Source organism: Bombus huntii, chromosome 18, assembly GCF_024542735.1.
Source record: "Bombus huntii isolate Logan2020A chromosome 18, iyBomHunt1.1, whole genome shotgun sequence".
Lineage (NCBI taxonomy): Eukaryota > Metazoa > Arthropoda > Insecta > Hymenoptera > Apidae > Bombus > Bombus huntii.
In genome coordinates, this window is record NC_066255.1 from 4,406,500 (window position 1) to 4,422,923 (window position 16,424).

At 34.4% G+C, this 16,424-nt stretch overlaps 2 protein-coding genes and 2 long non-coding RNA genes across 5 annotated transcripts in view; 2 read left to right on the forward strand and 2 right to left on the reverse strand.

Moving 5' to 3' along the window:
- Positions 1 to 2,488: 2,488 nt before the first annotated feature.
- LOC126875519 (uncharacterized) lies at positions 2,489 to 6,874 on the reverse strand. 2 transcript variants are annotated; one of them, XR_007693513.1, is made up of 5 exons: positions 6,744 to 6,874; positions 6,532 to 6,637; positions 5,416 to 5,799; positions 4,844 to 5,019; positions 2,489 to 4,385 (listed from the first exon to the last, which is right to left on the reverse strand). XR_007693513.1 is itself a non-coding variant. In XM_050638497.1 (3 exons), exons 1-3 carry the CDS (start codon positions 5,462 to 5,464, stop codon positions 4,212 to 4,214), a joined length of 399 nt encoding a protein of 132 aa, XP_050494454.1. In that variant the 5' UTR covers positions 5,465 to 5,544; the 3' UTR covers positions 2,489 to 4,211. The 2 variants fall into 2 exon arrangements, 1 of the variants encoding a protein (XP_050494454.1); XM_050638497.1 differs by lacking the exons at positions 6,532 to 6,637; positions 6,744 to 6,874 and having other exon boundaries at positions 5,416 to 5,544.
- Positions 4,930 to 7,162, forward strand: LOC126875536 (uncharacterized). The gene is made up of 4 exons (XR_007693533.1): positions 4,930 to 5,073; positions 5,402 to 6,496; positions 6,595 to 6,805; positions 7,023 to 7,162. It is a non-coding gene; the product is annotated as an uncharacterized LOC126875536 (long non-coding RNA).
- Positions 7,163 to 9,173: 2,011 nt separating this feature from the next.
- LOC126875530 (uncharacterized) overlaps positions 9,174 to 16,424 on the forward strand; it is a 31,277-nt gene continuing 24,026 nt past the window's right edge. Inside the window, exons 1-4 of the long non-coding RNA XR_007693527.1 lie at positions 9,174 to 9,552; positions 9,634 to 10,022; positions 14,061 to 14,954; positions 15,283 to 16,377. This is a non-coding gene — a long non-coding RNA (uncharacterized LOC126875530). The remainder of the gene's footprint in view (positions 9,553 to 9,633; positions 10,023 to 14,060; positions 14,955 to 15,282; positions 16,378 to 16,424) is intronic.
- Positions 12,370 to 15,425, reverse strand: LOC126875515 (solute carrier family 22 member 8-like). The gene is made up of 3 exons (XM_050638493.1): positions 15,297 to 15,425; positions 14,725 to 14,900; positions 12,370 to 14,266 (listed from the first exon to the last, which is right to left on the reverse strand). The coding sequence occupies exons 1-3, from the start codon at positions 15,343 to 15,345 to the stop codon at positions 14,048 to 14,050; spliced, it is 444 nt and encodes a 147-aa protein (XP_050494450.1). The 5' UTR covers positions 15,346 to 15,425; the 3' UTR covers positions 12,370 to 14,047.

The following is a 16,424-nucleotide window of genomic DNA, read 5'->3' on the forward strand; positions in this document are numbered from 1 at the left end:
AATATAGTTATTAAACGTGTGCGTGTGATGTTAGATGTTAAGATATTACGAACGTATTGAGATTGGAGAGCTATTGAGAGAAACTAGGAGGAAGTATCGATTATTGCAGTGAAAGAGACAAGAATCGTCAAATTACACAAAGTATACGTTTAAGCAATTAATTGACGCTTCATCGATGAAGTAGCTTTGTTGCACACAAGATAATTTTCTTTAAAGTGTATCTTTTTTCAATTGGAATGACTGTATAAAAATGTGAAGAAATTTAAAGAATTAAGAACGCGGCATTTAAAGTACGTTGCGTTCACATATTGCGATGTAATTATTTCGCGTACTATAACGTCGGTAAAGTGTTGGAAATGAGAAACGATTCAAGTATCTTATGTAAATGTACAATTAAATTCAGTATTGGATATATGTATTAAAGGAAGCGATATATAAGGAAATAATATACCATAGTATTTATGCATCTTACGCTTTAAAAATCGAAAAGAAAGATCTATATCTTTTTCTTCTTGCTCTTTTTTTTCTTTTCTCGTTGAAGGAATACTCTAGTTGAATTGATTTAACTATGAAATACAGTGAATAACAAAGGATTGCCACGAGACTCGAAACACAAAAAGAGAGCTGTCTCCGCGCATTGTCAAGCTTTCAACTTGTCTCCTTTATTACGAATCGCCTTTGTATCAATATAGGTGATTCATAAATCGCCGACACTTGAAATGAGAGTTTCGATCGACTTTTAAACCGAAGTGTATTTTGCGTTCGCTCGATCAACGTGGCTTTTTTTCATCATCCATTTATGCATCAACACGTTGAATGCTTTGAAAACTCTGAGATCTCTGTTATTTAATTTAAATATATACATACATATATATATATATTATTCTAATGAAACATCAAGATTGAAATTCTTTTATGATATTTTCTTTTTTATGATCTTTCAGTATTAATACGAGAAATATCTCTATTTGATATATTTAGATATAATAAGAATATTACTTCTAATAAGTATCCTTGAATCCGTAATTACTGATCATTCATAAAATGGAATGCATTAAAACAATTAATTGCTAAGCGTTCATTAGCTACCATCATACCCAATTGAGATTATAAAATGAAAGTTGTAGGATCTTTTTAAGCAGGAATTTTTTTTAATACAAAGGATATTAACATAATGTTCGATATTCTTCCGAAATTGTTCTGTTTAAATCCAATGGAAAAAGCAGTAAATAATTTATAGAATTATATACAAATTTTAGAAGAAAAATTGATAGATAATGAGTTAATTTTGAAAATGCTCAGTGTTACGACCGTTCGCGGAGAGACGCGGTCGCGAGGAAAACGCGTCAGCGAGAGGCGTAAATTCTCGCTACGATTCGGTGAATCGACGCCGCGAAGTAGTCGTTCCTCTGTTTCGGTTAAGATAACAAAGGTGGTTGAATGAATATGACACAGTATAGTAAGTTATATTTCACCGTTTATTCCACAACTTATAACGAAGGCAGTTACACTGGTGCGTATGTACCAGATGAATGAGTGACTGATCTGCGGGTGTGTCTACCCGCTCGAAGGATGTAAAATCAGTACCGTCTTGGGAGACGATGATGTGTCGGAGGAAAGCTAAGGATGGGTGTGTCTAGTGCACGGGACCATCGGATTTGTTGGTGCCGATGTTATTTAGGAGAGTGAGGGAATAGGCTTCGTTTCTAATTGGTTAAACGAAGGGTCTCAACCGCCCTCGAGAGAAAGTGGTTAGTGGGAGGACAGTTGCAGCGTACGTGCGAAAAACCAACTTTCCTTAGTTAAGCCGTGGTAGACAATAGTCTCGAGAAATTCCTCGAAAACAGATGTTTGTTTGAAGGACCTTAGCAGGCAAGTGACTCGGGTTTATGACGGATGCTTAAGGCTATTGAGGGTACGCCGTGCGGAAGAGCGGACATCTGGTGTCCGTCTGGTCCGCGGTGTGTGACCTGGGCCAGGCAGAGAGTCGCCCGGCGTAACACTCAGGTTTAAATGTTACTTGAAACAGATCGAAACTCCGTCACGTGTTCAATTAGAAATAGTAAAATTCTGATTCGTGAAGAGACGCGAATATTTCCAATCTCGTTCCTTTAGATCCTCCGACCTGTTCGTCTTAAGCGCACAATCTCCGTTATACCACCTTTAAACAATGATTCTAGCAACTAGAATCATTCGATCGTTAGAATCATTCGCGTACTTATGAGACTAGCCCCTGCTTTCAGTTACCGATTAAAAAGATATACTATTGTTCGTTGCAAGTATCAGCTATCGTTCCTCAAAACCTGAGATTCTTTGAAATATTCCTACGCTAGAGATTCAACTGTACATAATTGTTCAAGGCTACAAGTTAGTTCGATCCTCGTGATACAATGGATAATAATTCGATCGTCTGTAAAATAATTCTGGACGAGAGAATTCTCATTTAACCCTTGACGGTCGATGATTTTGTAAATCACGTACGATATCGTAATCAGGAATGAATTCTTTTATATTTTTAATCTTGAAACTACACAGGGCCAATACATATTAAGCTGAATCGCAAATAAATATTAAGGGAGTCTTAAGGAGTTATAATATCGACATTTCTTATCAATACGATAGTGATATAATAATGTGATATAGTACAGAGTGTTTCGTAACTGATGATTCTTCGTATTTTCGAGAAAATAAATTTTGAATATGTTTCGTGAATGTCGTGTGAACACGAGTTGACAAAGCTTCAGAATTTCATTCTCTCGAACGTCGTACGAAAATCTCTCGTTCTATATTTTCAACAGATCCTTTCACATAGTATTATCCTGTACCACTGGTTATTAACCACATTAACTAACCACTGGTTATTAACCACATTAACTAACCACTGGTTATCACAGTATCAATTACCAGACACCCTGTATAATACAGAATATTACTTCAAATATCCGTATAATGAAGCATTTCATTTTCTACAATTAATTATAATTAAGTTCGGCTGTTAAGGGTTAATACATTGTAACATAAGTGATCGTTATCGTAGAACTCCTAATTATAGGATGGAGTTAGATTAGACGTATAATGATGAACGAGGATCATCGAGCATTAATGTATTTAATTATAGAGATATTTAGCAGTTTATTTTTGTTCGGGGGATTCGTCGATGTGTGTGCAAATAAAAAGTAGAATTGTTTCTTATATTAAGGTTTATGGAAGTTTTATTCGGTGAATCAATCTTATGGACGTGAGTGTATACGCGTATGTATACGTGAGTGATGATTATGAATACTATGAATAGGTTTCTTCAGATTGATTGCGTTGTTATTGGCACAACGACGAACACTGATCGTCATACGATGGCACGATTTGCTTACAATATTCTTTCCTTTCTTTTTTTCTTCTTCCTAAACCATAGAAACAGTCAATTAGAGTTATTTTTTTTTAAATGTACGCACAACTCGTTTTAGATAAATAAAAGTCCAGCAGTTGGTGCTGAAGAAATTATAACTATAATTTAAAAAGTCTTCAAGCTTGGATTTTATTAATATTGTACGTTATTTAAAATCGTACAAAAAAAATAGCGAATAGATAAATAATCGTTAAAAATACGTGGATAATCGTTCAAAAGATATAAAACTGTTTCTTTTCACAAAGACAAATTATCTAAACGTACTATTTTTTTAAATAAGATTTTGTCCAATATATTCCAGTGAAAAATGTTAAAAACATTAAAGGAATCAAAAATTTAAATCTCCCTAATTTATTATTTACGTACTTAATAAATTACGTAATTATTAATTTACGTAACATTTTCGATATTATTCTACGTAATATCTTTGAATATCAAATTAGCACCAACCGCTGAACGATTCGAACGTGCGTAACGCAAGTGAAAATTAGCATTAAAATTATAAAAGCTCTTAAAAGATAATAATAAAAATTATATAGGAACACGATTTCTAAGCTCGCTCTTTTTAGAATTAAGGCTTACAAATTCTTAAACGTAAACGATAAAAATAAAAATTAATGTAGGAGAATAGAAAAATAATATGTTCCGATTTTTTCTCGTACAAAAATCGTCAGACTGATCCGCTTGTAATATTGTTACTTCTAAAAAAACACGAATCCTCCTTCGTGTTTTTTAATTGAATTATTATTAAAAATCAGATAATTATCGTTCACAGGAGTGATAGTGTTGATGTCCATTGAAGTGTGTCTTATGGTAGCAAGGCAACGACCAGAAATGTTGGTCCCTTCCGAATTCTTCGCCTTGCTTGATAGTCTGAGGAAGATTCTGGCCGACAGTTTCCGGCAGGAACAAAACCAGTGCAGCGCCAAAAAAAGGACACCGTGCTGATAATGAGCATTGGAAATCCCTCCCAAATTGCAGCCTAATGAACAAATATTAATTTATATGAGCAAAGGTTAAATACCATGAAAATCTGGTCAAAGTATTTCTCATTTAAAAAGTTTCATTAGAAAGTTTCAACCAATATAGTTTCATATCTTAAGTTATTCCATCATTTTTTATTTTAAATTTCAATTTTTTGATTAAAGATCAGTTAAAGAAAAGAGTTGGTTGCAACTTCCAAAACGGGCTTTCTAGAAAGTGAGAAATATTTTGATCAGATTTTTATAATATTTAACTTCTTCAGGAAACAACTTGTTTTAAGGTAAGAAAAAAACTATTTTACATTTTCATGAGAAAATTTACATGAGAACTTTTTCATAATTTCTAATAGCGCTTATTGTATCTTTTGGAATAAATTAAAGAGAAGTTGAACGTGGATGTACTTAGCGGTGTTTCAAAAATGTTGTAACAACAATAGTAGTATAAATATTTATTTACCGAGTCAGTGATATATGGCGCCAAAGAGTGTGCAACTATTCCGAAAATATGAATGAAAGATACGCCCTGCGATCTGACTGGCGTGGGCAGAAGTTCTGCTGCATACTGAAGACCAACATTGGCTGCCATGTTCAGACAGAATCGCGACAATATTGACATTACTAATTTCGCGAGCACTGGGGAATAAATTAAAAAATACAAAATTAATCCTGGGTACACAATACTTGATTGTAAGTTTAATTAAAAATATAGTCCGATCGAAGCTTAATCAAAATCAAATTAAAATTTCACACAAAACTTTAAACTTCTATAAATCTCCAAATTCTAGAAAACCAACATATAGAAAATTATTGCTTCTAAAATGTGCACACCTCTTTCAATTTCGCCACTAAATTAATTCCTAATAATTCCTAAATTCTAGTTCCATCAAAATAATTATTTTCCAAGATTAATACCTTCGAAGTTGCCAAAATTCTTTTACATTCATCATCAACTTAATTTCAGATTTTTCTCAATAATACGTCATTATAATCGTTTTAATTTTACTTTAATAAACAGATCGATATATTTACTGGAATGCAGCATAAGTTCAGCGATACTGAGCACACAGGTCATTGCCATCGTGAGAAATCCGCAGAGTCTACGACCCCATCGGTCGAGCAACAGGGCGAGTAATAACCCAGCTGGAAGTTCTGTGGCACAGGCGATCAAGAACGACACGAACACCGAGCTCTGGATAAGTTTTAATGAATACACGTGACCGTCGAACGAGATCAGGGTGAAACACCTACAAGATTGTATCGGTTATTTATGAAGGTTTTCTCGCAACATGAACTCGTATCTTATACTTGTCAGAATGCAACTAGAAGAATAGTGTTTCTCGCCAACCGTGGCGTTTTGAACAGATCGAGCAGCGTCGCTGATTCTTGAATTTTGTCCGGTGCCTCCATGTTACTCTGCAAGAATTTATTTCGAGAATAATTAACGAAAGATATAATACGAGTCGTGCCTTTAGCCCTTACACAGTTCAAAATTCATAACACACTGAAAAGAAATTTTATTTTCATTTTATTCGTCATTAATAGATAGCACGAACAGTGGCACTTTGCATTCTGTTTTATGGAATTAGTCGGCATGGCTTTTGATATCGAGATTTATTAATATAATGGGTGGTTGGTTGATTAAATACTTTTCTGATCCGAAATACAGTCGGGAACAAAACTAAGTGGATTAGTGGAGAAAATGTGAAAATTCATTTCAATCATTTGCTGAACTATCTGCATATTATTAGAAGGAAATATAATAAATAAAACTCAAGTATATGAGGCTGATACTAATTTGATTATACTTTCTTCACATCTATTTCCATTAACTATAGCAGCTTATTTTTATCCCCGATTGTACTTGTAAATTGTAAATATTTTATAATTTCTATATAAATTCCCAGATTTACTTCAAATTTTGTACGAGATCGATATAATACCACAATGGAATCGCGACAGTCAAGTTTCATTTCATATTTCATTTTTCATCGCGTTTCATTTTTAAAACCTGTCTATGCATGTTAAAATACATTCGCGAGTCTGTGTGTTTTCGACGTGAATCAAATATATCTGTCAGCACAGATTCAAGTACTGTACCGTATGATTTCGCGTAAGCTTTCTAGAATTCTATTTGATCGAACTTACGACGAATATATTGCAAATACGCGAGTCTGGATTTCTGCGATTGATCCTAGCTGTTCTCCGTAGTTTCTCAACAACCTTGTCCATCATCCCGTTGGAAACGTACCAGCTTGAACAGAGCAAATACGAGTGATATGGATCGATAAGTAAATTTGCATAAATCTCAAAGCGCAAGTTGAGAATTCGAATAATCGAACGATTAGGAGTTTACTTACCGGGCGCTCTCGGGAAGAATCCACGGTGTGATAGCGACAGATAACAGCGGTATGGCAGTAACGTAAGTAAAATATCTCCAGTTCGCGATATAATAGGCTATCCATGGTAAAATTGTACTGGCCACTGCGAAGTATACGCCAAAGGCGATATTCACGACCAACGTTCGTTTCGAAACAGCCATATATTCGAGCACTGCGGGATAATTGATCGTCGATGACTCTCGGAATAACTGATTATTATATCAAGATACTTAACGACGATTATTCTTTATGTTGCAGTAATAGAACATGGAAGATTTATCGAGTGAAACCGGTTATTATTAATATGGAGCAATTGATGACGAGCCGAATGAACGATACCATCAACATAATTGTAGGATAATTGTAAGATTATAAATATAATTCCGATTTTAAATTAATCCGTTTACTCTGCAAACGTGAATGTTCCGAGTTTGAGCTGGTCCGTATAACAAAAAGCGCTACATAATGCACGTGTTTTGCTTCTAACGTATTTAAACGAATTACGTGTTGAAAATTTTGTGATAATTTTCATTTCGAACGAATATACAGAGTGGTTGGTAACTGGTGGTACAAGCGGAAAGGGGGTGATTCTACGCGAAAAAAGAAGTCGAAAATATAGAATAAAAATTTTTCGTTCGAGGCTTTGTTTTCGAGAAAATCGACTTTGAATTCGTCAAACGCGAGGGAACGAGTATGCGAAGGATTAATAAACGATCTTGAAGTCCAGCGTGATTTATGTATGACTCGGCTGATTCTTTTCTAGGTTGCTGATGGTGTGGGTGTTCGACGGCCACGTTTGGAACATGAAACTTCTGGACCCCGACGTTTTCACGTCGTTCTCTTTAGCGTCCCTCACGGAACTTCCGGCCGCTGTTCTACTCGCCTTTTTCCTCGACAGATGGGGCAGACGATGGATGGGTTTCGCATCGATGTTCCTCTGTGGCATTTTCTCCTTCGTTGCCATCGCTACCCCCTCTGGTAACATTTTTTCTTTTTTTTTTTTTTTTATTTCTTGATAAATGACTTGTCAATCGATATTATTCAATAAAATAGCAGGAACGTGTGAATAGCAGTGAGAAAGCGGGGGTGAATTTTATAGAAAAAATCCGATTTTATCGATCGACGGTCGTTTTAAAAAGCGCTTTTCTGAAGCTTCTCCAGTGAAAGCTTTGGGAGATTGAGAAATGAAAGCTCGTGCTTGATGCAAGAATAATGTTTTTGTTAGATAGTAAGGAGATAAGCGGTAGCGTTAGGGGATATCCGCGTTTTCAAGGACATTAAGGAGTGGAAAATAGACATTTTTTAATCCGTATTTAGAATAGAACGTTGCAGTTATAAAACAATTTACTATTTTTATTTCCTCATCTTGCAACAAAACTTTCCTTCGAATTCTCTTTTATCGTTTATAGACAACAGACTTGAACGACATAATAATATAGACCCGTATTATTTAAAATCATATTATAGAGAATTTACAATTATACAATCCGGTCATTTTACTTAGTATTAATAATAATCGAATCTTATAAAATCTTTTTATACAAATATTCCTCTTCTCTTCTTTTCTTTTTCTTTTTCGCCTTTAAATCCTATTCCATTAACGATTGACATTTATTTCTCAACGTCACATACTCGACAGGGATGACATTTAATTTTTAATTGGACCATGCGCGCATCGGGTGTATGTATCGTGCGTGGAATGCGGCGATCGTGGCATTTACATATTTCTCAACTTATTCAAGGTTCGACAATGGTTGCCATGGCGATTATAGCGCGTCTTGGGGTGAATATCGCCGCGAATATTGGTTTTCAATATGCAGCGGAAATACCGCCGACTGTGGTGAGAGCTCAGGGCGTGTTTTTAATCCATATCATCGGTTATATCGCCCACATTTTGGGACCTTACATTATTTATCTGATAAGTGAATCGAAATTTTTGTTAACGACATCGTATTTCTACGATCCGAAAATTACTCAACCTCTTTTTTAATTTACGACTAATATTATCTGTTATTGAAATACGTTTATTTAAGTTGGTTTAATTTGTAGAAAAATTATGTTCCTTGTCGGCCATGGATTCTTCTTGCGATCTTACGAATCACGGAAACAAGATAGATTTTCGATATATTTTCCTCCGTTTCGTTTTTTTGCGAAGGAAATGTAACTTTTCTATTGTTTGTAATTATTTACAGGTTTGCGATACTACACTATAGCTTCGTTTCTAAATGAAACGAATGTTTACAAAATCTCGTTATACAGGTAACATCAATGATCCTTTGTATATTGACAACTTCTTCAAATTCTGTCTTTAACCAATATTCTTTATTAATATTTAAAAGAATATTAAGTATACAGAAAATACGAAGAGGAATATTTGCGAGGACACTCTTGATTAATGTGTAAGTTATTCTGTTTTGAATTATAAATTTACATCAAAGTATACTACTATTTGTGTAATGTTATTACTGAAAATGAACTTATGGAAGTATCCATTTATTTCCCGAAAATCGAAGGGAAATTAAGGAATTAGCGGAAAGCGGAATTAATCGCTATTACTTCTAAAAGAGGTATAAAGGGAAGCGTATAAAAGGGAGAATATTTTTCATTTAATTTAGGCTGACATTGATCCATCTTTATCGCTGGTTACCCTCGGTTTGCTGTCTTTTGGACACGCCTTCCTGACGCTTGGCTTGCCAGAAACGTTGAACCAGGAATTACCAGAAACCCTACAGGAGGGTAACGACTTCGGCAAGGAACAAAGTTTCTGGTGGGTTCCGTGTATATCCTCGTAAGTATAGATTCTATAATATTCTTCCTCTGCCTTATGTCAATATAAATTTACTAATAATCGTTTATTTCAATTTGACAGGAGCAAAATGCTGAAAAAATCTTATAGAAAGAAGAAAGGCCTTTCAAATCCAGCGTTTACTGGCAGTGTTCAAAAAATGGATTGTACTAGGTTATAGTGGTTAGATTTGGCGACGGCGCGAAACTTGCCAGTAGGGTAAAACTTACCAGTGGCATGAAACTTGTCAATGGCATGAAACTTGTCAATGACATGAAACTTGTCAGTGACATGAAATTGCCAGTGGCGTGAAACTTGCCAAATTTGTTGTAAATATAGTTATTAAACGTGTGCGTGTGATGTTAGATGTTAAGATATTACGAACGTATTGAGATTGGAGAGCTATTGAGAGAAACTAGGAGGAAGTATCGATTATTGCAGTGAAAGAGACAAGAATCGTCAAATTACACAAAGTATACGTTTAAGCAATTAATTGACGCTTCATCGATGAAGTAGCTTTGTTGCACACAAGATAATTTTCTTTAAAGTGTATCTTTTTTCAATTGGAATGACTGTATAAAAATGTGAAGAAATTTAAAGAATTAAGAACGCGGCATTTAAAGTACGTTGCGTTCACATATTGCGATGTAATTATTTCGCGTACTATAACGTCGGTAAAGTGTTGGAAATGAGAAACGATTCAAGTATCTTATGTAAATGTACAATTAAATTCAGTATTGAATATATGTATTAAAGGAAGCGATATATAAGGAAATAATATACCATAGTATTTATGCATCTTACGCTTTAAAAATCGAAAAGAAAGATCTATATCTTTTTCTTCTTGCTCTTTTTTTTCTTTTCTCGTTGAAGGAATACTCTAGTTGAATTGATTTAACTATGAAATACAGTGAATAACAAAGGATTGCCACGAGACTCGAAACACAAAAAGAGAGCTGTCTCCGCGCATTGTCAAGCTTTCAACTTGTCTCCTTTATTACGAATCGCCTTTGTATCAATATAGGTGATTCATAAATCGCCGACACTTGAAATGAGAGTTTCGATCGACTTTTAAACCGAAGTGTATTTTGCGTTCGCTCGATCAACGTGGCTTTTTTTCATCATCCATTTATGCATCAACACGTTGAATGCTTTGAAAACTCTGAGATCTCTGTTATTTAATTTAAATATATACATACATATATATATATATTATTCTAATGAAACATCAAGATTGAAATTCTTTTATGATATTTTCTTTTTTATGATCTTTCAGTATTAATACGAGAAATATCTCTATTTGATATATTTAGATATAATAAGAATATTACTTCTAATAAGTATCCTTGAATCCGTAATTACTGATCATTCATAAAATGGAATGCATTAAAACAATTAATTGCTAAGCGTTCATTAGCTACCATCATACCCAATTGAGATTATAAAATGAAAGTTGTAGGATCTTTTTAAGCAGGAATTTTTTTTAATACAAAGGATATTAACATAATGTTCGATATTCTTCCGAAATTGTTCTGTTTAAATCCAATGGAAAAAGCAGTAAATAATTTATAGAATTATATACAAATTTTAGAAGAAAAATTGATAGATAATGAGTTAATTTTGAAAATGCTCAGTGTTACGACCGTTCGCGGAGAGACGCGGTCGCGAGGAAAACGCGTCAGCGAGAGGCGTAAATTCTCGCTACGATTCGGTGAATCGACGCCGCGAAGTAGTCGTTCCTCTGTTTCGGTTAAGATAACAAAGGTGGTTGAATGAATATGACACAGTATAGTAAGTTATATTTCACCGTTTATTCCACAACTTATAACGAAGGCAGTTACACTGGTGCGTATGTACCAGATGAATGAGTGACTGATCTGCGGGTGTGTCTACCCGCTCGAAGGATGTAAAATCAGTACCGTCTTGGGAGACGATGATGTGTCGGAGGAAAGCTAAGGATGGGTGTGTCTAGTGCACGGGACCATCGGATTTGTTGGTGCCGATGTTATTTAGGAGAGTGAGGGAATAGGCTTCGTTTCTAATTGGTTAAACGAAGGGTCTCAACCGCCCTCGAGAGAAAGTGGTTAGTGGGAGGACAGTTGCAGCGTACGTGCGAAAAACCAACTTTCCTTAGTTAAGCCGTGGTAGACAATAGTCTCGAGAAATTCCTCGAAAACAGATGTTTGTTTGAAGGACCTTAGCAGGCAAGTGACTCGGGTTTATGACGGATGCTTAAGGCTATTGAGGGTACGCCGTGCGGAAGAGCGGACATCTGGTGTCCGTCTGGTCCGCGGTGTGTGACCTGGGCCAGGCAGAGAGTCGCCCGGCGTAACACTCAGGTTTAAATGTTACTTGAAACAGATCGAAACTCCGTCACGTGTTCAATTAGAAATAGTAAAATTCTGATTCGTGAAGAGACGCGAATATTTCCAATCTCGTTCCTTTAGATCCTCCGACCTGTTCGTCTTAAGCGCACAATCTCCGTTATACCACCTTTAAACAATGATTCTAGCAACTAGAATCATTCGATCGTTAGAATCATTCGCGTACTTATGAGACTAGCCCCTGCTTTCAGTTACCGATTAAAAAGATATACTATTGTTCGTTGCAAGTATCAGCTATCGTTCCTCAAAACCTGAGATTCTTTGAAATATTCCTACGCTAGAGATTCAACTGTACATAATTGTTCAAGGCTACAAGTTAGTTCGATCCTCGTGATACAATGGATAATAATTCGATCGTCTGTAAAATAATTCTGGACGAGAGAATTCTCATTTAACCCTTGACGGTCGATGATTTTGTAAATCACGTACGATATCGTAATCAGGAATGAATTCTTTTATATTTTTAATCTTGAAACTACACAGGGCCAATACATATTAAGCTGAATCGCAAATAAATATTAAGGGAGTCTTAAGGAGTTATAATATCGACATTTCTTATCAATACGATAGTGATATAATAATGTGATATAGTACAGAGTGTTTCGTAACTGATGATTCTTCGTATTTTCGAGAAAATAAATTTTGAATATGTTTCGTGAATGTCGTGTGAACACGAGTTGACAAAGCTTCAGAATTTCATTCTCTCGAACGTCGTACGAAAATCTCTCGTTCTATATTTTCAACAGATCCTTTCACATAGTATTATCCTGTACCACTGGTTATTAACCACATTAACTAACCACTGGTTATTAACCACATTAACTAACCACTGGTTATCACAGTATCAATTACCAGACACCCTGTATAATACAGAATATTACTTCAAATATCCGTATAATGAAGCATTTCATTTTCTATAATTAATTATAATTAAGTTCGGCTGTTAAGGGTTAATACATTGTAACATAAGTGATCGTTATCGTAGAACTCCTAATTATAGGATGGAGTTAGATTAGACGTATAATGATGAACGAGGATCATCGAGCATTAATGTATTTAATTATAGAGATATTTAGCAGTTTATTTTTGTTCGGGGGATTCGTCGATGTGTGTGCAAATAAAAAGTAGAATTGTTTCTTATATTAAGGTTTATGGAAGTTTTATTCGGTGAATCAATCTTATGGACGTGAGTGTATACGCGTATGTATACGTGAGTGATGATTATGAATACTATGAATAGGTTTCTTCAGATTGATTGCGTTGTTATTGGCACAACGACGAACACTGATCGTCATACGATGGCACGATTTGCTTACAATATTCTTTCCTTTCTTTTTTTCTTCTTCCTAAACCATAGAAACAGTCAATTAGAGTTATTTTTTTTTAAATGTACGCACAACTCGTTTTAGATAAATAAAAGTCCAGCAGTTGGTGCTGAAGAAATTATAACTATAATTTAAAAAGTCTTCAAGCTTGGATTTTATTAATATTGTACGTTATTTAAAATCGTACAAAAAAAAATAGCGAATAGATAAATAATCGTTAAAAATACGTGGATAATCGTTCAAAAGATATAAAACTGTTTCTTTTCACAAAGACAAATTATCTAAACGTACTATTTTTTTAAATAAGATTTTGTCCAATATATTCCAGTGAAAAATGTTAAAAACATTAAAGGAATCAAAAATTTAAATCTCCCTAATTTATTATTTACGTACTTAATAAATTACGTAATTATTAATTTACGTAACATTTTCGATATTATTCTACGTAATATCTTTGAATATCAAATTAGCACCAACCGCTGAACGATTCGAACGTGCGTAACGCAAGTGAAAATTAGCATTAAAATTATAAAAGCTCTTAAAAGATAATAATAAAAATTATATAGGAACACGATTTCTAAGCTCGCTCTTTTTAGAATTAAGGCTTACAAATTCTTAAACGTAAACGATAAAAATAAAAATTAATGTAGGAGAATAGAAAAATAATATGTTCCGATTTTTTCTCGTACAAAAATCGTCAGACTGATCCGCTTGTAATATTGTTACTTCTAAAAAAACACGAATCCTCCTTCGTGTTTTTTAATTGAATTATTATTAAAAATCAGATAATTATCGTTCACAGGAGTGATAGTGTTGATGTCCATTGAAGTGTGTCTTATGGTAGCAAGGCAACGACCAGAAATGTTGGTCCCTTCCGAATTCTTCGCCTTGCTTGATAGTCTGAGGAAGATTCTGGCCGACAGTTTCCGGCAGGAACAAAACCAGTGCAGCGCCAAAAAAGGACACCGTGCTGATAATGAGCATTGGAAATCCCTCCCAAATTGCAGCCTAATGAACAAATATTAATTTATATGAGCAAAGGTTAAATACCATGAAAATCTGGTCAAAGTATTTCTCATTTAAAAAGTTTCATTAGAAAGTTTCAACCAATATAGTTTCATATCTTAAGTTATTCCATCATTTTTTATTTTAAATTTCAATTTTTTGATTAAAGATCAGTTAAAGAAAAGAGTTGGTTGCAACTTCCAAAACGGGCTTTCTAGAAAGTGAGAAATATTTTGATCAGATTTTTATAATATTTAACTTCTTCAGGAAACAACTTGTTTTAAGGTAAGAAAAAAACTATTTTACATTTTCATGAGAAAATTTACATGAGAACTTTTTCATAATTTCTAATAGCGCTTATTGTATCTTTTGGAATAAATTAAAGAGAAGTTGAACGTGGATGTACTTAGCGGTGTTTCAAAAATGTTGTAACAACAATAGTAGTATAAATATTTATTTACCGAGTCAGTGATATATGGCGCCAAAGAGTGTGCAACTATTCCGAAAATATGAATGAAAGATACGCCCTGCGATCTGACTGGCGTGGGCAGAAGTTCTGCTGCATACTGAAGACCAACATTGGCTGCCATGTTCAGACAGAATCGCGACAATATTGACATTACTAATTTCGCGAGCACTGGGGAATAAATTAAAAAATACAAAATTAATCCTGGGTACACAATACTTGATTGTAAGTTTAATTAAAAATATAGTCCGATCGAAGCTTAATCAAAATCAAATTAAAATTTCACACAAAACTTTAAACTTCTATAAATCTCCAAATTCTAGAAAACCAACATATAGAAAATTATTGCTTCTAAAATGTGCACACCTCTTTCAATTTCGCCACTAAATTAATTCCTAATAATTCCTAAATTCTAGTTCCATCAAAATAATTATTTTCCAAGATTAATACCTTCGAAGTTGCCAAAATTCTTTTACATTCATCATCAACTTAATTTCAGATTTTTCTCAATAATACGTCATTATAATCGTTTTAATTTTACTTTAATAAACAGATCGATATATTTACTGGAATGCAGCATAAGTTCAGCGATACTGAGCACACAGGTCATTGCCATCGTGAGAAATCCGCAGAGTCTACGACCCCATCGGTCGAGCAACAGGGCGAGTAATAACCCAGCTGGAAGTTCTGTGGCACAGGCGATCAAGAACGACACGAACACCGAGCTCTGGATAAGTTTTAATGAATACACGTGACCGTCGAACGAGATCAGGGTGAAACACCTACAAGATTGTATCGGTTATTTATGAAGGTTTTCTCGCAACATGAACTCGTATCTTATACTTGTCAGAATGCAACTAGAAGAATAGTGTTTCTCGCCAACCGTGGCGTTTTGAACAGATCGAGCAGCGTCGCTGATTCTTGAATTTTGTCCGGTGCCTCCATGTTACTCTGCAAGAATTTATTTCGAGAATAATTAACGAAAGATATAATACGAGTCGTGCCTTTAGCCCTTACACAGTTCAAAATTCATAACACACTGAAAAGAAATTTTATTTTCATTTTATTCGTCATTAATAGATAGCACGAACAGTGGCACTTTGCATTCTGTTTTATGGAATTAGTCGGCATGGCTTTTGATATCGAGATTTATTAATATAATGGGTGGTTGGTTGATTAAATACTTTTCTGATCCGAAATACAGTCGGGAACAAAACTAAGTGGATTAGTGGAGAAAATGTGAAAATTCATTTCAATCATTTGCTGAACTATCTGCATATTATTAGAAGGAAATATAATAAATAAAACTCAAGTATATGAGGCTGATACTAATTTGATTATACTTTCTTCACATCTATTTCCATTAACTATAGCAGCTTATTTTTATCCCCGATTGTACTTGTAAATTGTAAATATTTTATAATTTCTATATAAATTCCCAGATTTACTTCAAATTTTGTACGAGATCGATATAATACCACAATGGAATCGCGACAGTCAAGTTTCATTTCATATTTCATTTTTCATCGCGTTTCATTTTTAAAACCTGTCTATGCATGTTAAAATACATTCGCGAGTCTGTGTGTTTTCGACGTGAATCAAATATATCTGTCAGCACAGATTCAAGTACTGTACCGTATGATTTCGCGTAAGCTTTCTAGAATTCTATTTGATCGAACTTACGACGAATATATT

Coding starts and splice junctions, on each gene's coding strand:
- LOC126875519 (XM_050638497.1), bottom strand. CDS start 5,464: ATGGCAATGACCTGTGTGCTCAGTATCGCTGAACTTATGCTGCATTCC. Junction 5,020..5,415: donor TGAACTTATGCTGCATTCCA/GTAAATATATCG, acceptor TTTATTCCCCAG/TGCTCGCGAAATTAGTAATG. Junction 4,386..4,843: donor CGCCATATATCACTGACTCG/GTAAATAAATAT, acceptor TTTGTTCATTAG/GCTGCAATTTGGGAGGGATT.
- LOC126875515 (XM_050638493.1), bottom strand. CDS start 15,345: ATGGCAATGACCTGTGTGCTCAGTATCGCTGAACTTATGCTGCATTCC. Junction 14,901..15,296: donor TGAACTTATGCTGCATTCCA/GTAAATATATCG, acceptor TTTATTCCCCAG/TGCTCGCGAAATTAGTAATG. Junction 14,267..14,724: donor CGCCATATATCACTGACTCG/GTAAATAAATAT, acceptor TTTGTTCATTAG/GCTGCAATTTGGGAGGGATT.